The sequence below is a fragment of the Balaenoptera borealis genome, assembly GCF_965194805.1.
Source record: "Balaenoptera borealis genome assembly, chromosome: 15".
NCBI lineage: Eukaryota > Metazoa > Chordata > Mammalia > Artiodactyla > Balaenopteridae > Balaenoptera > Balaenoptera borealis.
The window spans coordinates 8,908,282-8,932,397 of record NC_138871.1 but is presented as its reverse complement, the minus strand read 5'-3'; the positions used below and the strand labels follow the sequence as shown (position 1 = coordinate 8,932,397).

The window sequence follows — 24,116 nt, the reverse complement described above, 5'->3', positions numbered from 1 at the left end:
GAGAGCAGCCACTGCAGCTCAGGCAGCTCTCGCCCCTACATTGGAAGGCAGGGTCCAGAGAGAAGGACGCTGCCCCGCCCCCCGCCCCCCGGGAGGGAGGGTCCTGAGGCTGGGGGAGGATGTGTACCGCCACACGTGCGGCCACCGCGGCCCCTCAGGTCCACGTGCTCCAGCTCTGATTCATGCCTTCTCGCCTCGACCTGAAGAGGATGCGCACTCCCTTGTGGTGCCAGTCAGGGGACGCAGAAGGGGCAGTGGGGGAGCCCAGCCACGAGCACGCTGGCGGGGGGGTCTCAGCTGCACTAGGAAGGGCGAGGACGGGAGCGAGATCTGAGGTCAGAGATTCAAAGAAGGGGTGTGGCCTAAGCAAAGGGTCCGAATCAAGGGGTGGGGGGACCTGGCCCAAGACACCCGTGAGGGGCATGGCCTGAGGGCCCAAGCGAGGGCTTGACTTGAAGGGGTTCGGGGTGAAGCGTGTTAGCCGGGGAGGGAATGGGGCTCTAGGGAGGAGGTGGCCTCGCGAGGGCCAAGGGCACACCGTGCTGGACCTGCCAACAAAGGGTAGACTGGAGCGCAGATGGAGAACCCAGGAGGGGTGCGTCAGGGAGGGCATGGTCCCGGGACCAGAGGCGTAGCCGGGACGTTAGGGCCTGGCTGGTGTTCACCCCTCCCTGAGGGAGAACGTCCTCTAGCGCGGGGATATCGTTGGCTGCTCTTGCTCTTGTTGTAGGAAACATCTACAGTTTCCCCAGGGGTAGACCTCGTGCAGGCCAAGACGCCCGCCCAGGCTCGTACTCCCCCTGGCTGGAGAGGACCCAGGCCTCCTGCTAGCTGCCAGCCTCCACACTCCTTTCCTGGGTCTCAACAAGTCTCTTGGGTCACCTTCCCAGCTTCAGCCTGGGACCCATCCTCCACCTTAATAAGCTGCACTTACTGAGACCCTGTTATGTGTGTAAACTCTCGATCCATATTTTTTTATTGAAGTATAGTTAATTTACAATGTTGTGTTAATTTCTGCTGTATAGCAAAGTGATTCAGTTATACATATATATATTCTTTTTTAATATTCTTTTCCATTATGGTTTATCATAGGATATTGAATATAGTTCTCTGTGCTCTACAGTAGAACCTTGTTGTTTAGCTTACATCTGCTAACCCCAGCCTCCCATTGCATCCCTCCCCCAACCCCCTCCCCTTTGGCAACCACCAGACTGTTCTCTATGTCCGTAATTCTGTTTCTGTTTCATGGATATGTTCATTTGTGTCATATTTTAGATTCCACATATAAGTGATATCATATGGTATTTGTCTTTCTCTTTCTGACTTACTTCACTTAGTATGATAATCTCTAGGTCCATCCATGTTGCTGCAAATGGCATTATTTTGTTCTTTTTTATGGCTCAGTAGTATTCCATTGTATATATGTACCACATCTTCTTTATCCATTCATCTGTCTATGGACATTTAGGTTGTTTCCATGTCTTGGCTATTGTGAATAGTGCTGCTATGAACATAGGGGTGCATGTATCATTTTGAATTATAGTTTTGTCTGGTTATATGCCCAGGAGTGGGATTACTAGATCATACGGTAATTCTATTTTTAGTTTTCTGAGGAACCTCCATACTGTTTTCCACAGTGGCTGCACCAACTTACATTCCCACCAACAGTGTAGGGGGGTTCCCTTTACTCCACATCCATTCCAGCATTTGTTATTTGTAGACTTTTTCATGATGGCCATTCTGACTGGTATGAGGTGGTACCTCATTGTAGTTTTGATTTTCATTTCTCTAATAATCAGCAATGTTGAGCATCTTTTCATGTGCCTATTGGCCACCTGTATTTCTTCTTTGGAGAAATGTCTATTTAGGTCTTCTGCCTTTTTTTTGATTGGGTTGTTTGTTTTTGTTGTTGTTGAGTTGTATGAGCTGCTTATATATTTTGGAAATTAAGCCCTTGTCAGTCACATTGTTTGCAAATATTTTCTCCCATTCTGTAGGTTGTCTTTTCATTGTGTTTATGGTTTCCTTTGCTGTGCAAAAACTTGTAAATTTGATTAGGTCCTATTTGTTTATTTTGTTTTTATTTCTATTGCTTTTGGAGACTGACCTAAGAAAACATTGGTAAGATTTACGTCAGAGAATGTTTTGCCTGTGATCTCTTCTAGGAGTTTTATGGTGTCATGTCTTATATTTAAGTCTTTAGGCCATTCTGAGTTTATTTCTGTGTATGGTGAGAGGGTGTGTTCTAACTTCATTGATTTACATGAGGCTTTCCGACTTTCCCAGCACCACTTCCTGAAGAGACTCTCTTTTTCCCATTGTATATTCTTACCTCCTTTGTCAAGATTAATTGACTGTAGATGTGTGGGTTTATTTCTGGGTTCTCTATTCTGTTTCATTGATCCATATGTCTGTTTTTGTGACAATATCATGCTGTTTTGATTATGGTAGCTTTGTAGTATTGTCTGAAGTCTGAGAGTGTTATGTCTTCTGCTTTGTGCTTTTTCTTCATGATTGCTTTGGCAATTCTGGGTCTTTTATGGTTCCATATGAATTTTAGGATTATTTGTTCTAGTTCTGTGAAAAATGTCATGGGTAATTTGGTAGGTATCACATTAAATCTGTAGATTGCTTTGGGTAGTATGACCATTTTAATGATATTAATTATTCCAATCCAAGAGCATGGGATATCTTTCCATTTCTTTGAGTCACCTTTAGTTTCCTTTATTAATGTTTTATAGTTCTCAGCATGTGAGTCTTTCACCTTCTTGGTCAGGTTTATTCCTAATTATTTTATTTTCGGGATTGTGATTTGAAAAGTTATTTTTTTTTACATTCCCTTTCTGATATTTCATTGTTGATGTAAAGAAATGCAACTGATTTCTGTATGTTAATCTTGTATCCTGCTACCTTGCTCAATTTGTTTATCAGTTCTAATAGTTTTTGTGTGGAGTCTTTAGGGTTTTCTATATATAGTATCATATCATCTGCATATAATGACAATTTTACCTCTTCCTTTCCAATTTGGATACCTTTTATTTCTTTTTCTTGTCTGATTGCTGCGGCTAGGACTTCCAATACTATGTTGAATAGAAGAGGTGAGAGTGGGCATCCTTGTCTTGATCCAGATTTTAGCAGGAAGGCTTTCAGCTTTTCACCATTTAGTATTATATTGGCTGTGGGTTTGTCATAAATAGCTTTTATCATATTGAGATATGTTCCTTCTATACCCACTTGGTAAGTGTTTTTATCATGAATGGATGTTGAATTTTGTCAGATGCTTTTTCTGCATCTTTTGAGATGATCATTTGGTTTTTGTCTTTTCTTTTGTTGATGTGGTGTATCACATTGATTGATTTGCGTATGTTGAACCATCCTTGTGAACCAGGGATGAATCCCACTTGGTCGTGGTATATGCTCTTTTTTATGTGTTTTTGGATTCAGTTTGCTAATATTTTACTGAGAATTTTTGTATCTATAGTCATCAAATATATTGGCCTGTAATTTTCTTTTTCGGTGGTGTCTTGGTCTGGTTTTGGTATCAGGGTGATGGTGGCCTCATAGAATGTCTTTGGGAGTGGTCCCTCCTCTTCAATTTTTAGGAAGAGTTTGAGAAGGATCAGTATAAGTTCTTTGTATGTTTGGTAGAATTTGCCTGTGAAGCCATCTGGTCCTGGACTTTTGTTTGTAGGGAGTTATTTATTTATTTATTTATTTTTTAAATTTATTTTTGGCTGTGTTGGGTCTTCTTTTCTGTGCAAGGGCTTTCTCCAGTTGCGGCGAGCGGGGGCCACTCTTCATCGCGGTGCGTGGGCCTCTAACTGTCGCGGCCTCTCCCATTGCGGAGCACAGGCTCCAGACGCGCAGGCTCAATAGTTGTGGCTCATGGGCCTAGCCGCTCCGCGGCATGTGGGATCTTCCTGGATCGGGGCACGAACCCCTGTCCCCTGCATTGGCAGGCGGATTCCTAACCACTGCACCACCAGGGAAGCCCCTGTAGGGAGTTTTAAAATTACAGATTCTATTTCACTTCTAGTGATCGGCCTGTTCAAATTATCTATTTCTTCTTGATTCAGTTTTGGTGGGCTGTATGTTTCTAGAAACTTGTCCATTTCTTCTAGGTTGTGAAATTTGCTGGCATATTGTTGTTCATAGTATTCTCTTACGGTTTTTTTGTATTTCTGCGGTATCAGTTGTTATGTCTCCTTTTTCATTTCTTATTTTGTTTATTTGAGGTTTCTCTCTTTTCTTCTTGGTGAGCCTGGCCAGAGGTTTGTCAATCTTGTTTATCTTTTAAGCATGATAATCCTCATCTTATTTAGAGAAAAGGAAGGTCCAGACAGATAAGGTCACTAGCTAGAGATCACATAGCTAAGGGGACAGCTTGGCCTCTAGTCCAGATCCAGGGTCTGTGCTGTAACCATTGTAGCCCAGCCCCTGTCATCTCCTGAGTCTCCAGAAGGACCCTTGGGACCTGCTGAGGAGGAATGAATAGGAAGGATCTGGTCTCCTTTTTTGGGAGGGAGAGTGGGTGAAGCAGCCCCAGGGGGACAGAGGTGGTTCTGGAAAAGCAGGCCTGGTGGCTGGCTCAGATCAAGAGCACCATCTCTAGTTTTCCCAGCTCTGTGGTTTTCCTTGTTTGCCCTCCAAAACTGGGGAAGCCCCCAAAGCTTTTAGCCACGGGGAATTGGGGGAGGGGTCAAGACCAGGTTGGGTCTGAGTGGGACACTCTCGGCACCTCTCTCTCCCCAATATAAAATCAGCCCACTTTCTTCTTGTCTGAATCCTACTGGGGCTGGCCCAGGTCCTGGCCTGGAGGACGGACCAGCCCCAGGGAGTCGTTGTGACCCTTTAGGTCCAGGTTAATACCTCTGGATAAACTCCACTGGCTTCGGCTATGGGAGAACTCCTTAGACCCTCTAAGCTACATCCCAGTCTAATTCCAAAGGACTTCCCTTTGGGAACTGAGATCCTCTGTCCTCTTAAAAAAAAAAAAAGATTAAAAAAGAAAAAGCCACCCCACATGTAATCCTCCCTTTGAATCTAATCCTTCCAAGCTTTAAGAACTTGGAGTTTGATCAATGGCTGTAAGAGGGGACCCTTCCATAGACAGCCCCTGAGAGAAACCTGCTTATGGTTGTACGCCTGTCCTCATTCCATCCTCATCCAGACCTCTCAGGACCCCAGACCTGAGAGGCAGCCCACCCTCCCACTGGCCTCCTACCCCTACCTCAGCTTCCATTTGAGAAACAAGTTGGGGTCATGTGCCTCTAGCCTCCACCAGCGGCCTCCCCAGCCCCGCGGGCCCACTGGGAGCCTGCCCTGAGCGGTCTCTCCCTCTTTCTCTATCAAAGAGGTGTCTTCCTTTGTGTTCCCAGTTTGCTCAGGGCTTCCACCTCCAGCTCAGTGGTTGGTCCAGCCAGCCTGGCCCTGGCGTGGTGAAGGGTGGCCACCACACAGCACAGGAGATTTCAGGGCTGAGCCTTGTGGGGGCTCTGGGCTCCCTTTGAGCCAGCAGACCTCAGGCTCTGCCATTTACTAGCTGTGAAATCTCAAGCTTCAGTTTCCTCTTGGCCTCAATTTCTGTATCTGTAAAACGGGGCTAACCTGCTTCATGCGGCTGTTGTGAGCATTAAATGCACCTTAGCTGGGGTCAACACACAGGAGTGCTCAATATAAATGAATAAATAAATCTTAGCTGTTATGATTGTTCTGTAAAACTGTGGCTTTTTACCTGTCCAGCATCCTTCCAGCCGTAGCCTCCAACTTCCCTTTGGGTTCTTCTCCCCGGTCTCAGTGTGGTGTGGATGGGCTTTGTGACTGGGTCCTAAGCCACTCTCACATCAATCCACTGATTTCAGGGACTTGGTAAGGGATGGACATGTGATCCACTCAGCCAATGAGCTGTGATGGGGCTTTTGCTGGGAATACTGAGAAATAGATGTTTCCTCCTGAGTGGGATTTGAAGCTGAGTTGTTATCTTGGACCCCGGGGAGAAAAGTTATCTGAGCATAAAGTCAACAGATAGAGGAGGTAACACCCCTGAGGCCATCATTTGAGCCTTGAGTAAGTTGTTCCTGAAGCCCATACCTGAGCTTTTCATCCATCATGCTATATTTGTTAAACTCCATTATGTGCCAACTGCCACTCTAGTTGCTGGGCGTGCAGCCAGGAACAAGACAGTCCCCACCTCACAGAGGTCCAGTCTTGCCTCAGGGCCTTTGCACCTGCTGGTCCCTCTGCTTGAAATGCTGTTCCCCCAATATCTCCATGGCTCCCTCCTGCACCTCCTTCAAGTCTCGACTCACAGGTTATCCCCTCAGTGAGGCCTGCCCTGACCCCTCTGTTCAAATTCACACACCTATGAACCTCTTCTACCCTTTCCTGATTTATTTTACTCTTTAGCACTTGGAGCCACCTGATATACTCTATAGAATACTTGACTATTTTGTTACTTCTCTGTCTCCCCCACTAGAATGTCAGCTCCACAAGAGAAGGGATTTTCATCTGTGTTGTTGACAGCAGCTGCATAGCGCCTAGAACAGAGTGTGGCGTAGGGTAGGTACTCAGTGTTGAATGAATAGGGAGCCCCCGAAGGCCTATCTGAAGAGATGACATTGTCATTGCGGTTTGGATGTTTAAGAAGAGCGGTCCATTTGATGACCCTCAGAGGAGGGCACAGCATATGGCTGCTATAGCAAATTGATTCTCTTCTGACTTAAGCCAGGTTGGATTAATTTTCTTTTTTTGTGTGTGTGGGGGTGTCACTTTCAACCCTTAGAATCCTAAATTGCTCTTGGAAGGATGCTGTACTCAAGAGCTACCCCTGGAGGGCGCAAGGAAATCCTGTTCCTGCCCTTGGACATGCAGTCAGTAGCACACTATCGAAACTGGGGAAATGGAGAGATGATGGTGGTGATGATGATGATGATGATGATGGCGATAATGGAGCATCTGCTTTAATGCTCATGAGGTGGGTACCAGTATCATCCTCATTTCCTGAATGAGGAAACTAAGGCACAGAGAGGTCAAGTAACTTGCTCAAGGTCCCTCAGCTCTAAGTGGAAGAACCAGACAAGAACAGCAAGGAGATAAATGTCACGTTGTCTGACCACCCAGAGGAAAGGCAGGTGCTGCACGGTTGAAGATACCCAGGTGGGAGGGAGTTCAGTAGGGGCCCTGGGGGCATCACTGTGCTGTGATGTGAGTCTTCTCTGGCAGCCTGAAACCTCCACCCCAGGGCCCACCTGGCGGGTGTTACCCCTGCAGTGGCCTGGCGTCTTTTTAGCTGCGGAACCAAATCTGGCCGGCTCAAGGGCAGGTGAAACCAGCACAGAGTCCCGCCCCACCCAGTCTGAGGAGGGGGAAGGCTTCCTGGAGGAAGCTGCATTTACTCAGAGACCTGGAGGAGGGGGAAGAGTCAAATGGAGGAGAAGAGGTGGGGAAAGAGAGTTCAGGCGGGGACCAGCTGGGCAAGGGCCCGGGGGTGTGAGTGTGAGTGATAGAATTCTTCCGAGGCTCTTTGCGTGTCTAGAGTGAATATTTATCCAGATCCACGCTGGGCAAACGCACCACAGCTTTCCCAGCCCACAGTTCCATCCGCTGTCTTTCATCTGCACATTCAAAAGACACATCCACCACCCTCCACTTTGGCAAAACACATGGCGTTATCTGCAGGCCAATCTCAGAACTGTCTGAGCACCCAGCTGGCCTGGGCCCCTCAGGACGTGGTCTCTGGGATGGAAGTGGGTTAGAGGGTTGCTGAGCCAGTGCCTTGCAGAGGCTGGGAGCCCCTTTCTCAGGCCTGAAGACCCCAGAGACAGCAAGCCCCAAATGCTGCTGCCCCTCGGGCACCCCACAGGCAGCCTGCTCAGCTTTCAGCTCTCTGGGAGGCCGGCCCCACAGGGAGCTATTTTGCAATCAAGCTTTCCTCCTCCCATGTCCACCATGGCCTGGGCTATGGGGCCAGACTGCCCTGCTCCCATCATGCCTGGCCACTTGGAGTCGGTTGTTTAGCCTCTCTGGGCTTCACTTACCTTATCTGGAAAATGGATTCATTGGGTTAAATTGTAAACCACTTACAACATTGTGTGGCCCATAGTAAGTGCTCAGTAAGTGCTGCTATTATAATTGGAGATTATGTGGTTCTGATGCTGTGATTTCTCTCCTCTTCAGTTTGCTGGGGCGTTCTTCTCTCCTTACCCCAGGAAAGGAGCATCCAGTATGGAAACAAAGATTTGTTTCTGCATCCTGAATTTCACGATGTCTGTGGGGAAAGGGAAGTCTTCTAACAAAAACAGTTTTGGGAGAAATCTATGTAGGGGGAAAGTACCCAGCCTGGAGCTTAGAAAGAAGATTTCCTGAGTAGGAGGGGAGATTTAGGGAACTGGGGGGTAGTAGAGGCTGGGGGAGAGGGTCCCAGGAAAGGAGCCCTGGGGTAAAGCATGAAGGAAACGCCAGGCCAGTTGGGGAGCTGAACCCACTTCCCCCAGGGCGCAGGTGTAAGAGAAGAAAGATTTTTGGGGTCTCAACAGTGGGCCTAGGACAGCACGTGTAGGTCCCCAAGGCCCCACGGGTGACGAGCCACTGAAGAGGTACCCACGTGTCCAAGAGGGCAAGGAAATATGGGTGAGAGAGCCCCCAAAGCCTCGGGGCGCCGGGGATAGATGGGGCGGAGTGGATGCCAGGACAGGCCCGGCCTTGCAGCCCGGCAGCTCCGTGGGCCGCCGAGGGAGCAGATGTGAGATGTGGTCAAGTGGTCAGAGGGTGGGTGAGTGTGAGGAGGAGAAGAGGCTGAAGAAGAGGCTGTGAGCAGCGCAGGAGGTGGTCAGGTGCAGTGCAGTGTGTACCGCAGCCAGGTGCAGTGCATGGGGCCGGGCTGGGACCGGGTGCCCGCTGGGGGACACACCATCTCCGTGTCTTGACGACACAACCGATCCTTCTTAGAAGCTGTCCCTGACGCCCTCAGGCTGCGTCGGGCTCCTCTGTGTATACACAGTGTCCAGGCTTCTGCCTTCCCAGCCCTGGTCTCCCTGGTGACCCGGCTGCCCCTCGTCTAGACTGTGAGCCATCTGAGGGCAGGGACAGGGCTGTCGTTGTTGACCTGATGTCTGGCACACAGGAGGTGCTCTGACCTTTGCGGTGTGGACCTACTTAGGAGGTTTCTCGTCTCTCCGGCTTTAACCTGTCTGTGGAATAAATAAATCACTCATATGAGCAATTCAGCCAGGGACAGGCCCCGGGTCCATGCCCCCTTGGGAAGGGAAAGTGGGGGCATTCCAGTTTCCAATGAGTCCTGGGGATCCCCCTCCCACTGCCACTACCCCACCCCCATTCTGGCACACAGCTCCCCTCCCTCACCCTCTCCAGGTTTGGGGGATGCTGTTGGGATCATCATTCTAGCATAACCCCTGCCTGCAGCTCGCCTCATTCCCCCCACTGCTGGGCAGGCTCTGCTTGGCCCCGGAAGTGCCCTCTGCCCGCCTGGAGCACATGGCCTGCGATTTTCCTTGAACACAGCACTTTGTGACTTTGACGTAAACTTCAAACACAGCCCCCTTTCCTGTCTTCTCATCAAGGAAATAGGCTGAGTTTCAGAGAAAGGCGCTTCCAAGAGCACATCAGGCCTTCCGGGCCAGTCCCTGCCCGGCTTGGCCGCTGTGCTCCGCTGGCGTGTCCAGGTGAGTGGCTGGCCTCCGGCCTTCTGCCTCTTTCTTGCCAGCACGGCCACCGCAGGGGCTTCCGGGGCAGCCGGCAGAGGGTGACTCAGATTCCCCACCCCCTCCCCCCCCAGTGAGAAACCGTGGTGGGGTATGACCTCCTTACCCCTTGCCAGGGTGTATGAGTGGGTGGTTAGCCGGTGGTGGCTTCAGGCTGGGGGCTCGGGCTGCAGAGAAGCCCAAGTTAGTTTCTCAGACCCCAGTTCTTCATCTAGAATCAGCTGTCTGTCGGCTTTGGGACCAGAGACCTTGCAGGCGGCCTGTGCCTCCACATCCATCAGCACATCCCCAGGTAAGTCATCCCGGATGGAGCAGCACCCAGCCGCCATCTCCAGGGGTGGCCTGGGTCTGGTGAAGGAGGACAGAGTCAGGAGGACACTGGGGTACCAGAAGGGCTGTAGGACCATGGTGGGTGACGTCCAGCTGGGAAAGGAAGCAGACACGACCTGTGGCCACCCTGAGGGAAGGAGGTCTCCCTCCAGAGGGCCAGCCGAGTGGTAGTGGACACCTATATCCAGGGGCCACAGAGGTGCTTGCTCAGTCCCTAGCCTCCTGCAGGGCCCCATCAGTGCAGCAACCTTGACTTCAGGAAGCAGAGAAAACTCCAGAGAAAGCAAACGTGTGCTCTGTCCCCCAGGCCCGTGAATATGAGGATGGTTCAACAGGGCTGTGAACTTGAACATCAAAATGCTGGATGATTCCCATGAGGGGACGCAGGACAGGCTCCAGCCATTTGTAGGGGAGCTCAGGTTAAAGGGGAAACAGAGATGTGAAGAAGGAAACAGCTCGAATCCTGCTCAACCGCTGTGTGTCCTTGGCAAGTTGCTTGGCCTCTCTGAACTTCACTTTGCCCATCTGTTAAATGCAGATGCAAATATTGGCAACTAGTGGGTGCTTGGCTCCTGACTGTTGGGTGAGAGGTTGGGAAAGGTGTCCCAGGCAGGAAAGGGTCTTGGCAGGAAGGAACAGGGGTTCATGTGGTGAACGGCTCAAGATGAGCTTTGTTACTCTTGTCTTAGCCAGGGCAGCAAGCACACAGTAGGTGCTTAATAAAGCTTTGCTGAGAGATTAGCGTCGGGGACTCCTGTGATGGAAGGTCCTTGGGTGTCACCTGCGAGGGCTCTTCCCCTGCCAGTGCAGAGCTGCTTTTTCCTGTTGTCGCCTGTCCTCCAGCCTCGCCACACAGCCCTGGCAGGGACGCTGGGCAGGCAGGCGGCCCAGCTGGATGGTGTTTCGTGTACACTCTGGAGCCAGGAGGCCGGTTTGAGGCCTGGCTCTGCCACCTACTGTGTGTGCCGTGTGATCTTGGGCAATTTCCTCCTTCTCTGTGTCTTCAGGTGCCGAATCCACAAATCCTCTACACACAGCATTCTCTCGAGGATTAGGCGAGTGGATTTCTCTAGAGTGCCTGGCACACAGTAGGTGCTGTGTAAGCATATTGCTGAAGTCCTAATTACGATCACCAGCTCTGGGCGGCCTCGTAGCTCCTGGAGACTCTCCTGGGGGCTGCAGCAACCAGACCTCTCCATGCTGGCTGCTCCCCGCCCCACCCCAAGGCATAGCGTTAGGGAAGTGCTTCTTAACTGGAGCCAGTTTTGCCTCCCCCATGCCTGCTGGGGACATTCAGTGCCATCTGGGGACATTTTTGGTTGTGACTCAGGGGGTGTTACTGGCCTCTAGTGAGACAGGGGCCAGGGATGCTGCTGAACACCCTGCAATGCACGGACAGCACCGCGCGGTCCCCACTGTCAGGCTCTGTCCTCCTGACGCGTCCCACCTTTTCTGTCCCCTAAGTCTTTCCCCATCTCCTTTGACACAGAGCCTGGCACCCAGAGAGGGACAGCTCCTTGCAGAGGTTACACAACCCTTAGAACGCCAGCAGCAGAGGTTGGAGTCACTGGGGAGTGGTGGCAGTGGGGACTGATCTCGTGGCATTATTCAGTCATTTGGTCAACAGACAGAGTCTGTTTGAGGCCTGAGGATCTGCTTCCAACCCCCAACAGGCCAGCACTCTTTGCCCTGACAGTTGAAGGCAGCTCAAAGTGCAGCGACACCTGGGCCAGGCAGGCGTGGGAGCCCCTGGGGACCCAGGTCAGAGCCGTGGATTCCATTCTCCTAATGGCCACACACTAGAGTGGCTAGTGCTGGCTGCTGGTCAGAGAGACCTGAGTTCAAATCCTGACTGCCACTCACAGGCTACGTGATTCTGAACATGACATTAGCCTCTCTGAGCCTCAGTGTCTTTAGCTGAGGAATGGGGATGACAGTTCCCACTTGATGGAGTTGCGGTGAGGATTAGATTAAATGCATAATGCTCAGAAGAGGTGTCGTAAAGTCTTCGGTACAGAGGCTATCGTTATTGTTGCCCGCTTGACAAATATTTGTCGGGAGGAAGCGGGGGCTATCATGAAAACAAGACAGGCGTAGGCTCTGCCTTGGGGAGCTCATGCTGGTCAGAGACGGTGGAGCAAACAGACAGTGATCGTACGTGGCCACCAGGGCTGTGATGCGGGAGGACGGGGCCCTGGGAGAACAGAGGAGGTGCCTGACTCAGCTGGGAAGGGAGGGGGGAAATCATGGAACACTTCTGGGTGGAAGGGACAGCTGATGGGGGCCTGACGCATGTGGCCTGGAGAAGGCTGTGGGCGCTGTTCCAGGCAGAGGGAACAGCCTGTGCGAAATCTCCTCCGATTGGTCCGACTGGTCCTCTCCTCTCCCACCATTGGTTAGTGGAGGAAGCTGCTAGGTCCTCCATTCACTCTTCTCTCCTAGGGAGGCCCCCACAGCCCCTCATCCCTCATCAGGCTGCCAAATTCCAAGGACCCGCAGAGGGGTCTCCACCCGCCACAGCGGGCTGCATACCTTTCCAGGTACCCAGTATCAGTAGCCTCTGCCCACCACGAACATTTATGGGGCACTTACGATGTGCCTGGCTGGTATAGGCAGGGGAACGAGACCATATCCACTCTCACCATGCTTACATTCTAGCAGGGGACAAAGATCCTGTGGCAGCAAGTTGATAGTACATCACATTTTCAGTGGTGAAGAGCAGTAACGCTGGGTCAGGGATAGAGAAGGGGAGGCTATTTTAGAGAGGGAGGTCAGGGAAGGCCTCTTGGAGGAGGAGGTGACATCTACACAGAGACCCGAATGAAGTGAGGGATGTTGGGGGAAGAGTGTTCAGGCAAAGGAAACAGCCAGTGCAAAGGCCCTGAGGTTGGACAAGGCCTGATTTGTTCCAGTGCTCTGAACAAGTAACATAAGGAGGCCCGTGTGGCTGGTGGGGAGTAAGTGAAGGCAAGGAGGTGATGGGGCAGATTGGGCAAGGCCGCTGTAAGAACCTGGGCTTTAAAAACCTTGAGTGATGTGGGAGTCCTGGAAGGCTGCGAGCAGAGAAGGACGGGCTAGGACAAGGGCGGGCCAGACCCCATGCTCAGTGCTTGGTGAGCCTTATCTTACGGAATCCCCACAGCCCTGCAGCGCTGCGCACCTTCACAGCTGGGCGCCGTGTTCCAGGTGGGTCTGGCGAGCATGACTCCCTGCCCAGGACCACACTGCTACTACCCAGTAGGTCCGTGATTCCATGATCAGATCTGATGCCCTGGTGTCAGGAAAAAGATAAGGAGCCTGTTGCCATCCATGGCACAGTGCTAACTGCTGTCTTTGTGACTTGGAACGTAACCAAGATGGCATTTTGTTAGCTGACAAATGTCTGTGCTGCCTCTGTTGGCGGCCTGCGGACTGGGGAGCAGGAAGGGTGGCTTTAGGGGGGACTTGGGGTCTTGAGAGGAGACATGGGCAGTGAGGGGCTGCACCCCATTCCTTGGGTGGGGACACTTGATGTCTGGCTGTGGGTGGCACATGGGGCCTCCAGACCTGCCAAGTCCAGTTGGATCGTCTCATTCTGTCGGCGGCCTGACTGCGTCAGTCTTCCCTCTGGTGTCTCATGGTAGACATTTAACCGGGGCTTTGGATGCTCAGAGTCTGTTCTGTGGAACAGCAGCGCTTCCAGGCCCTGCTACTTAGGTGTGGGGATTAAACAAAGCTAAAAAGGGTCCTTTCCTGGCAGGTCTTCTCAGAGCCTTTAATATGCAAATATGCTTTCCACAGCTTTTGTAAACGTAGTTGATCTCTTGACCCGTTTTTCCTTCAAAGTATGTTTGGGGCATCCTGTGTGTCTGGAACAGGTATAATTTAACCCTGCCTGTCCCCAGAAAGGATGCTTGAAAGGTGGAATTTCAGGCAGATCCCTCTAGCCAAGGATCAAACTTTCCTCCCCTTTCCCCGGGGCCTGGGCTGTGAGAACGAGGCTGGGGTCCCGTGGTCTCTCTGTGGAGCTGCAAACCATGGGAAGGCCAAATGAGCATCTCTGAACTCACGAGGACCTCGCAAGCTCAAGGGGAGGATGGAGAGGGTCAGCCCAGGCAGGAGTGGGGTGGGGAAGTCTCATGGTGGGCACGTCTCTGGGGAAAGCCGTGCAGTCTGCAGGGACGTGTCTCAGGACAGAAACAGCTGATCCTCCAGGAGGCTGCAGACCGGCCAGGCTCCTCTGAAAGCTGTTGTTATTACTGTTGTTGTTGTTATTGGCAAAGGGACAGGGAAGTGGGGATAAAGCTGAGAATGCACGGGGAAGGCTTCTGCCTCTGGGACACCTTGGACTCAGGTCCGAGATGGCCAATCATGGCTTCTGGCCCTGGACTGGGTCTCAAGGGCCAGCCTCTCCCCACTCCCGCTTCTGCACTAACCTGCCTCCGGCTACCCAGGCTGCACCTGTGGCCACCACAGGGCGGAGCTTCTCAAACTGTGTTGTCGACAGTTTCCTGCCACAGCTTCCTGCCCCGGAGACCAGCTTCACTACCCCCACCCCTCCCCGTGGTCCCTGGACAAACCCTCACTTCGCTGCCTTGTCTTAGGTCCTGATACCCTGTGGGGAGCAGGGCCCTGAGTCTGCCAGGCAGGGCTGGCGGCACTGGGGGAGCGGAGAGAAGTGGGGAGGGTATACCCAGTGGAGCACACTGCATGGATTAAAGCGTGGACGTGAATTTGAAGGAAGGCAGATAGTGCAGCCTGGCTGGAGCAGAGGGAGGGCTGAGGAATTTTGTTCGATTCAGTGATGTAGGCAGGAGGGAGCCACAGTAGGTTCTTGAGCAAGGGAGGCCTTGGGGAAGAATCGCCTAAAAGCAACTTGCAGATCCTGGAGCTTCAGCTCATGTGGGAAACAGACTGTGGGGTTCATCTGACCACAGTCACCGTGTGAGTTAGATCTGGATCTCAGGTTTTATTAATAGACACAGCAGGTGGAGATCAAAGGAGGTGATGGCAGCACAAACCGACCTCAGGGGAGAGATCTGGATGAGACAAGTGGGAGTGGCACCATGGGTAGCCACAGACAGGATGGCCCAAGTAGGGGACAGGGGTTGGAGAAGGAGAGACAGCAGGAACCGTCAGAGAGGAAGGCGGCAAGCCAGGGGGTTGGCGAAGGACCCAAGAGTTGGGGGGGGGTCACAGTGTCCGTCATGCAGGGGACCCAGCCTGGAAGAGGGCACGAAGTGCTTGCCTGGTGCCCATCAGGTGGTGATATCGTGCTCCCTGCAGCTGGAGAGCAGCCTGGTGGAGGTGAGGGGAGCAGACTGTGAGGCTGGCTGAGACAGAGGGAATCAAGGAAGTGAGGCAGGAGTGTAGACAGCTCTCTCTTTCCTATTTCAGTTAATATTTGTAGTGCCTGGTGTGTCTATACCTTCCAGCTCCCTTTCTCCCCTTTTAATTAAAAAAAAAATTAAGGTATCATTTACATACAGTAAAATTCACCCCTTTTAGTGAAAAATTCTGTGAGATTTGACACATGCATACAGCTGAGAAACTGCGATCTCAGTCAAGGTAGAGGCTATTGCCCTGAATTCCCTCATACCCCTTTGCAGTCCATCCATATCCCGTCACCCCTGCTCCCCACTGGGCCTGCCGCCTCCGGCAGCCACTGCATGGCCTGCAGTTTTTTGTTTTGTTTTATTTTGTTTTTATTCCTTTTATTTTATTTATTTATTTATGTATACAGCAGGTTCTTATTAGTTATCAATTTTATACACATCAGTGTATACATGTCAATCCCAATCGCCCAATTCAGCACACCACCATCCCCACCCCCCTGCAGCTTTCCCCCCTTGATGTCCATGCGTTCGTTCTCTACATCTGTGTCTCTATTTCTGCCCTGCAAACCGGTTCATCTGTACCATTTTTCTAGATTCCACATATATGTGTTAATATACGATATTTGTTTTTCTCTTTCTGACTTAATTCACTCTGTATGACAGTCTCTAGGTCCATCCACGTCTCTACAAATGACCCAATTTCGTTCCTTTTTATGGCTGAGTAATATTCCATTGCATATATGTACCACATCTTCTTTATGCATTCGTCTGTCGATGGGCATTTAGGTTGCTTCCATGACCTGGCTATTGTAAATAGTGCTGCAATGAACATTGGGGTGCATGTGTCTTTTTGAATTATGGTTTTCTCTGGGTATACGCCCAGGAGTGGGATTGCTGGGTCATATGGTAGTTCTGTTTTTCGTTTTTTTAAGGAACCTCCATACTGTTCTCCATAGTGGCTGTATCAATTTACATTCCCACCGACGGTGCAAGAGGGTTCCCTTTTCTCCACGCCCTGTTCTACAGTTTTGAATGGAATCATATGGTTTGTAGCCTTCTGAGTCTGGCCCCTTTCACTTAACCTGATGCCTTTGAGATTCATTCATGTGTGTATCAGCATTTCCTTCCATTTCAGGCTGAGTAGTGTCCCACTGCAGGGATATACTACACTTTATCTGTTCATCTGTTGGGAAACATTTGAGTTGTTCCTACATTTTGGCAGTCGTGAATAGAGCTGCTATAAACATTCCTGTGCAGGTGTTTGTGTGAACGTAAGTTTCCACTTCTCTAGGATGAGTACCTAGGAGCCCTTCTGACTCCTTTAAAACACTCTTCTGGGATGGTGACCTGCATCTCCAGGTCCCCGATTAATCACCTGCCTGTAACTATCGGGACATCCAAGACCCCCACAGCCCTGGCTCTCCCAACCCCAGTGTCAGACGCTATCTGGTTAGAACGCAGATTCCGGCCCCTCCTCCAGCTGCACTGATTCAGACCTCACCTGATTCCCGCTCTAGTATCTTCCTCTTGGCCCCAGTGTCCATCCTTGCATGTTCCTGAACGCCCAGGGAAAGGCAGGCTTTCTCAATCCACAAGAGCTTGCTTTGCACCCCCTGCTTACAATTGCTTAAGTAAGAAGGGTACCCAAGGACCCTTCCTTGAATGCAAAACTATGCCTGGGTGGCCTTAAGTGGGCCCATCTCAGGAGAGAAACGACCAGAAACTGTTAAGGGGAAATAATTTTTTTCAACAGTATCTAAAAACGTACAAATATACAGAAAACGGAACAATTAGTTGTACAAATTATCCACCCCCTAGATCCTACAATGGACATTTTGCTATATTTGCTTTTTCACATACAGTTAATCCTCATTGTTATTGGTTTCCATATCTGCCAGTTCGCCTACTTGCTAAAATTTATGTGTAACCCCCAAAACCAATGCTCGCTGCGCTTTCACGGTCATTGGAGGGCGTGTGCAGAGTGGTATGAAATTTGAGTCAGCCGACATGCTGGTTCTGCGAGGTTGAGCAAGGCGATGCTTTTCCTTCTCGGTTCAGCTCATACTGTAAATAAGTCTCTTTCTCACAGTCTATTTAGTGCCACATTTTTGTGCTTTTCGTCGGTGATTTCACTGTTTAAATGGCCCCCAAGGACAGTGCTGAGGTGCTGTCTAGTGTTCCTAAGTGCAAGAAGGCTGGGCCGTGCCTCACAGAAAAAGTATGTGTTGGGTAAGCTTATAGTTATAGGGCTGCTGGCCAAGAGCTCAATGTTAATGAATCAACAATATAATTATGTAAGTTGTCTTTAAACAGAAGTACATAAAACAAGGTTATGTACTGATCAGTTGATGAAAATATCGTGACCAGAGGCTTCAAGGAACCTAACACTGGATTTCTTCTAGAAACAATGGCTCAGTACTTCCTAATTCAATACTTTATAGAAATACTGCGAATAGCAAGACTCAACTATATCAATCTGCTTATCCATCCATCCATCAACATTATTTTTTGGATGCCTTTCAAAGTAAATTACAGTCATCACTACCCATCACACCTAGATATTTCTGCACGCAGATCATTGACCAGGGTTCCATATTTTATGGTTCTTTTTTTACTGAGGGGCCCAAATACAATAAAATGAACAATTCAAGTTGGTACTTTCTCTGAATTTATTTTTTCATTTTCACATTAATTTAATTTTACATTCTCTGAATTTTGAGCAATTCAGACACCTGTGTAACACAACGCTTCTCCAGATATTGGATATTACCATCACCCTAGAAAGTTGAAGGTGGATAATTTCAGGTTAGATATCTGCCTCACCAGATGTCTGTTTATCTAAATGTCCTTAATTCCTCCTCCCCATATAGGTTCATACTTTCCAATCACACACCTCATTTTGTTTAATGACTCTATCGCAGTTCACATTGGAGTTAAATCCTAATGCATTTAACCAATCCCCTATTAATGGATATTCAGATTAGTTTATGCTTTCTAGACACTCGTTCATGAAGGCAGAGGGGGCAGGGCTAAGGGGAATATCTAAGGTTGCTGGGAAAGCGTCAGAGGAAAGAGTCGGGAAGGCTAATGGAGTCAAGGTCCTTTGATGAGCAAAGTTGTTCCAGCTTCCGGGCCCTGGCACTTGCTGTTCCTTCTGCCAGATGTGCTCTCCTCCATGCTTTTGGAGAAGTGGGCTCCTCCTTATCCTTCGGATCTCAGCTCAAATGCTACCTCCCCAAAGAATGTGACCATCCCAGCTACAGTGGCTTCTTCCCTCTTGATCTCACTCTATTTATTTCCTTTAGAACACTGACTTCAAACTGTAATTATTTTTGTCTCTCCTTGTTTATTGCATCCCCTCTCCCTCAGACTGTTATCTTCAGGAGGGGCAGGGACCATGTCTCTTATTCACCCATATCTCCAGCCTGAAACACAGTAAGAATTCAACACGTGTTTGGGAGGTGGATGAATGGTTCCAGGTGCTGTTGTGGGGTGGCGAGTGGGGCGCTCCGTACTAGGTTTGAAAAGTCAAAGGCTGGTTTGAGACTCCCCAGTCTGAGTCCCGCAGGCTTGGCCTCCTTTCCCAGTTGACTCCGGCACAAATCAGGCTCTGCACGATCGGCACACTCAGCTGTGCCGCACGGATGCCCTTTAATGCGGGCTCTCTCCTACTATCTCTGGGTACGATGGACGGGTTCAGAAAGGGAAACCGAGGCCCTGACGTGCCCCCAATCCCGCTCTGAACCCACAGAGTCTGAAGAGGCGCAGGGGCCCGCACCCTGCTCAGGGCAGCGGCGGCGATGCCGGACCCCGCGGCGCACCTGCCCTTCTTCTACGGCAGCATCTCGCGCGCCGAGGCCGAGGAGCACCTGAAGCTGGCGGGCATGGCCGACGGGCTCTTCCTGCTGCGCCAGTGCCTGCGCTCTCTGGGCGGCTATGTGCTCTCGCTCGTGCACGACGTGCGCTTCCACCACTTCCCCATCGAGCGCCAGCTCAACGGCACCTACGCTATTGCGGGCGGAAAAGCGCACTGCGGCCCCGCTGAGCTCTGCGAGTTCTATTCGCGCGACCCAGACGGGCTGCCCTGCAACCTGCGCAAGCCGTGCAACCGGCCGTCGGGGTTCGAGCCGCAGCCCGGGGTCTTCGACAGCCTACGCGATGCCATGGTGCGCGACTACGTGCGCCAGACTTGGAAACTAGAGGTGAGAGCGCGGGGCCGAAGGGGCGGGCCCTGGGAGGGCGGGGCCGGAGGGGACCAGGTTTTGGGAGGGGGCGGGTCTTGGGTGGGCGGGTCTGGAGGGAGGGCCTTGGGGACTGGGCCGGAGGGGCGGGCCTTGGGAAGGCGGGGCCTGGAAGGGCGGGCCCTTGGGGCCGAGGGAGCAATGGAACTGGGGGAGAGTGGTGGTCTTCGCCAGCCTGTATTATGCTGTGCTGCGCCCGTTTTAGATGCTGGAGGGTTGGGGCCTGACTGGGGGCGGGCCTAGGAGGAGGCCTCGGAAACAGGGGCCTGAGCGATGCTATAGTGCTTGTCCGAGGCAGATGGCAAAGTGGAGGTCGGGGTAGGTGGAGGTCACGCTGAGTCCAGAGGAGGCGAGGCTTGGGCTGGGAGAGGGGCTTGAGAGGATGGTGGGGGCGGTGCTCTGGGGTAGGTTGGCTGGCAGGGGCGGTGGGTTGTGGTCTTCGACAGCATGCAGTGCACCACGGGGCGCGATTACCAGTGTCAGATCTTCAAGCTGGAGATGAGCTTGGGGCCGGCTAGAAGGCGGGGCCTGGGCCGTGGCCCTGGATGGGCGGGGCCTGGATGGCTTGGGGCGGGACCATGGAGATGAGGGGGCGTGGCTGTCCTTAACAGCCTAAATGACTCACCCCCTAGGTGCGCCTGGGTGGGTGGGGTGTCTCATGTGGAAGAGGCAACTGGGAGGGTCCAGGAGATGGAAGAGGTGTCCTGTGGCCGCCTACTTGGAGACACAAGTCTTCTCCACCCTCCCTTTCTTCCCTAGGGCGAGGCCCTGGAGCAGGCCATCATCAGCCAGGCCCCTCAGGTGGAGAAGCTCATTGCCACGACGGCTCACGAGCGGATGCCCTGGTACCACAGCAGCCTGACGCGCGAGGAGGCGGAGCGCAAACTCTACTCAGGCTCACAGACGGACGGCAAGTTCCTGTACGTGGGGCTTGGAGCCTGGGGCTTTGGGGCGGTGAGGCTGGGGCAGACCTCAGTGTGCAGGTGGGCGGTGAGGGGTGTGCCTGCGCTCGCAAGTGCGAGTGGGTAGTGCTTTTCTGAGTGTGCGCAGGGACGTGATATGCGAAAGGGGCAGCAGTGGTGAGGACTTCAGAGTTGGGCGGCTTGGGTTGGAATCCAGCGTCTGCTACTTACCAGCTGGGAACGCTGGGCAGGTATCGGAGCTGCCTACTTGGATTTCCTCTCCTGCATTCACCAAATATTTGTTGAACAGCTACCACATGCACTGTTCCGGGCATTGAGGACGTGGCAGTGCACAGGACAGACACAAATCCCCGTCCTTGTGGAGCAGGTAGACAAAGAAGGATGAATCGCTAAAACATAGAGTATGTCAGACGGTGGCAAGTGCTGTATGTGGAGCTGGGGAGGGGGGCTCCAAGTTGAGCTTAGGTGGCCAGAAAAGGCCTCTCCGATCGGGTGGCTTCTGCGTAAAGAACCGAAGGCGGTGAGAAGTGGGCTGTGAGCTCTCTGGGAGAAGGTGTTCCTGGCAAGAACACAGACCAGGAGGAGGTTCTTGGCATGTTCCAGAAGCAGCAAGGAGGCCAGTGTGCTTGGAGCTTAGTAAGTGAGGACTGGAGTGGGAGGGGGAGAAGGCAGGGAGGTGACTTTGGCTTTGACCCTGAGTGAGGTAGGAGCCCTGGGAGAGCATTGAAGCAACTCCCTCTAACTGCACTGTGGATGAAGGTAGTACCTACCCAAGGGTCTCTTATGAGATCGCAGGAATTAATAAGTGTAAAGCAATAGTATAGTATCTGGCATATACTAAACATGCACTAAGTGTTATCTTAAGTGGGTGAATGTGCGTATCTCTGCCTGAGCATGAGCCACAGCTGAACCATGTGGCTGTTCGTGAGTTTGTTATTATGAAAGAGTCTATCTAAAGCCCCCTGCTGGGGCTGCTGCTTTCTGGTCTGGACATGGGTTCATTGTATAGCAAATGTTATCCAGATGTCAGCTGAGGCCACTCAGGCCTTGAGATTTGGAAAAACTTGGTGCCTGTCTCTTTCCTGTGACTTCAGGAAGTCTAGCATCCTCCCCTTGAGATGTTAATTCTCAAGGGTCTCCCTTCTCATGGTTGCTTCTTGGCCTGAGATCCTGCCTGGCTGAATCCTTGCTCTCACCCACCTCCCCGCCGGGCTGTTCCCTCTCCTGGGGCCATCCCACTTGGAGGAACTGACCCCTTTCCCTTGATTTCCCCCACCCATGTGAGGTTTGAGCATGTGTACCAGATTACCTGCAGGTCTCCCACAAGATGCAGGTCCCTCTACAAGACTCTACTGTCAGCTGATAAAATAATTTTTTTTTCACCCTGCCTAACAGATTTAGGCTGTAAATTTAGGCTGTAATTGCATGTTACAGATAATACTCAGCTGCAAGGACGGCTTGTGAACAACTTAAGATAGGTCTGTTTTCTCTAAGAGGGAAACTCAACTTTGCATTTGTATCAGTTAGCTTTTGCTGTGTAACAAGCTGTCCCAAGACTTACTGACTCAAAACAATAGTTTATTACTTCTCATGATTCTGTGAGTCAGCTGAGTAGTCCTTCTGGTTTAGGTCAGCTGGGCCGGGACTGAATACGTTGGGATGACCGTGGCTCTGGCTATTGGCTCAGTGTCACCTGGGCGATAGGGATGAGTAGGCTGCAGTGCTGTCATCATCGAGCAGGTTAGCCTGGACTTGTTCACATGGTGGTGGTTGCAGGGTTCCCAAGAACAGTCAGAGAAGTTAAGTTACAATACACAAGCACTTTTCAAGCCTCTGCTTGTGTAATGTTACTGATGTCCTCTTGGCCAAAGCAAGCCACTTGGCCCAGACCAGAGTCACTGTGGGGAAGGGACTACCCAAGGGAGAGGAATTGAGGCAGGCAGTTTTGCAAACAGTCTATCAGAGGAGTAGAACAAGGAGGCCATAATGAGGGTGATAGACATCTCAAACGTGGGCATTTGGGACATCTTTCCTTTTGGACTATGAACTTGAAGGCAGAGCCTGCATCTGGTCCTTCTAGAGGGCTCCACCTTCTAGTACCTAGTGATGGCTGGTACTTGTCCAGATGTTTGTTACCTGCTTCATCAGAATGCTGCATGCTCCCCCTCTCAAGCGTGATGCTTACTAAAACCTTCTCGACCATTGGTCACACATCTCTCCACGTTCACATCTCACTTGCTCTTGCACACGTAACCTCAGGTACCTGAGTGTCCAGGGGCTCTCTCTAAGCCAGACACAACGAAGGGGGGTTCTCCAACTTTCCTGTTGGTGCAGCCAATTCTTTCTCCTTGTAGCTGCTTTCTCCTTTGTAACATGTAATTTCATTTTTCTTTCTTTTTACAATCTAGGTTCCGTTCTCTGGTTTCATCTCATGTCCCCAGTTCAGCCTTTCATCACCTCACAGTCTTTGCCTCTCTTTTGTCTTGGTTTTTCTTTCTTTTTCTTTCCTCCCCACCCCTCCCTTCCCCCATCTCTCCTTCCTACCTCACACAAACACACGTACTCATAGAGATAATGATTCCACCATTCCAATGGTTTAAAACTTTCTCCCAGATTCCCTAAGGCCCCCGACAGTATCAAAAGATTCTCGGGGGAGGGGGTGGAAGAAGTGAGTAGAGGGTGGAGCAGGGGGGGATTCTGAGCCCCATCCCAGCTCAGCTTTTTTTTAAAAAAAATTAATTAATTTTTGGCTGTGTTGGGTCTTCATTGCTGCGTGCAGGCTTTCTCTAGTTGTGGCGAGCAGGGGCTACTCTTCCTTGTGGTGCGCGGGCTTCTCATTGTGGTGGCTTCTCTGGTTGTGGAGCACGGGCTCTAGGTGCGTGGGCTTCGGTAGTTGTGGCACGCGGGCTCTATAGCACAGGCTCAGTAGTTGTGGAGCATGGGCTTAGTTGCTCTGCGGCATGTGGGATCTTTCTGGACCAGGGCTCGAACCCATGTCCCCTGAATTGGCAGGAGGATTCTTTTTTTTTTTTAATTTATTTATTTATTTATTTATTTATGGCTGTGTTGGGTCTTTGTTTCTGTGCGTGGGCTTTCTCCAGTTCGGGCGAGTGGGGGCCCCTCTTCATCGCGGTGCGCGGGCCTCTCACTGTCGCGGCCTCTCCCATTGCGGAGCACAGGCTCCAGACGCGCAGGCTCAGTAGTCGAGGCTCACGGGCCTAGCCGCTCCGCGGCACGTGGGATCCTCCCAGACCAGGGCTCGAACCCGTGTCCCCTGCATTGGCAGGCAGACTCTCAACCACTGTGCCAGCAGGGAAGCCCCGGCAGGAGGATTCTTAATCACTGCGCCGCCAGGGAAGTCCCCCAGCTCAGCTTTGACGTGTTTCATATCTTAAGTGTCTATGGAAGATGTTGCTTGACAAAGAATTCCACTGCCCAAAGGAAAAGTTTGCAAACTTTCTCCGGTAACACAGCAGAGTTTATAAAAGGCTTGGAGTTAACCAGTCTGTTGGGATAAGAGGAATCTCTGGAGAACCAGGGCCAGCGGCTATAGGTGCTTTGGATATCGAGGTGGCTTGAAGTCTCAGA

General features: G+C 51.3%; 1 protein-coding gene across 1 annotated transcript in view; it reads left to right on the top strand.

Moving 5' to 3' along the window:
- The window catches only part of ZAP70 (zeta chain of T cell receptor associated protein kinase 70), a 76,307-nt gene that overhangs the window by 36,296 nt on the left and 15,895 nt on the right, over positions 1-24,116 (top strand). Inside the window, exons 7-10 of the mRNA XM_082356173.1 lie at positions 6,782-9,680; positions 9,935-10,011; positions 19,116-19,566; positions 20,365-20,525. Of these exons, the coding sequence (XP_082212299.1) occupies positions 19,165-19,566; positions 20,365-20,525 (563 nt within the window). The 5' untranslated portion in view covers positions 6,782-9,680; positions 9,935-10,011; positions 19,116-19,164. The remainder of the gene's footprint in view (positions 1-6,781; positions 9,681-9,934; positions 10,012-19,115; positions 19,567-20,364; positions 20,526-24,116) is intronic.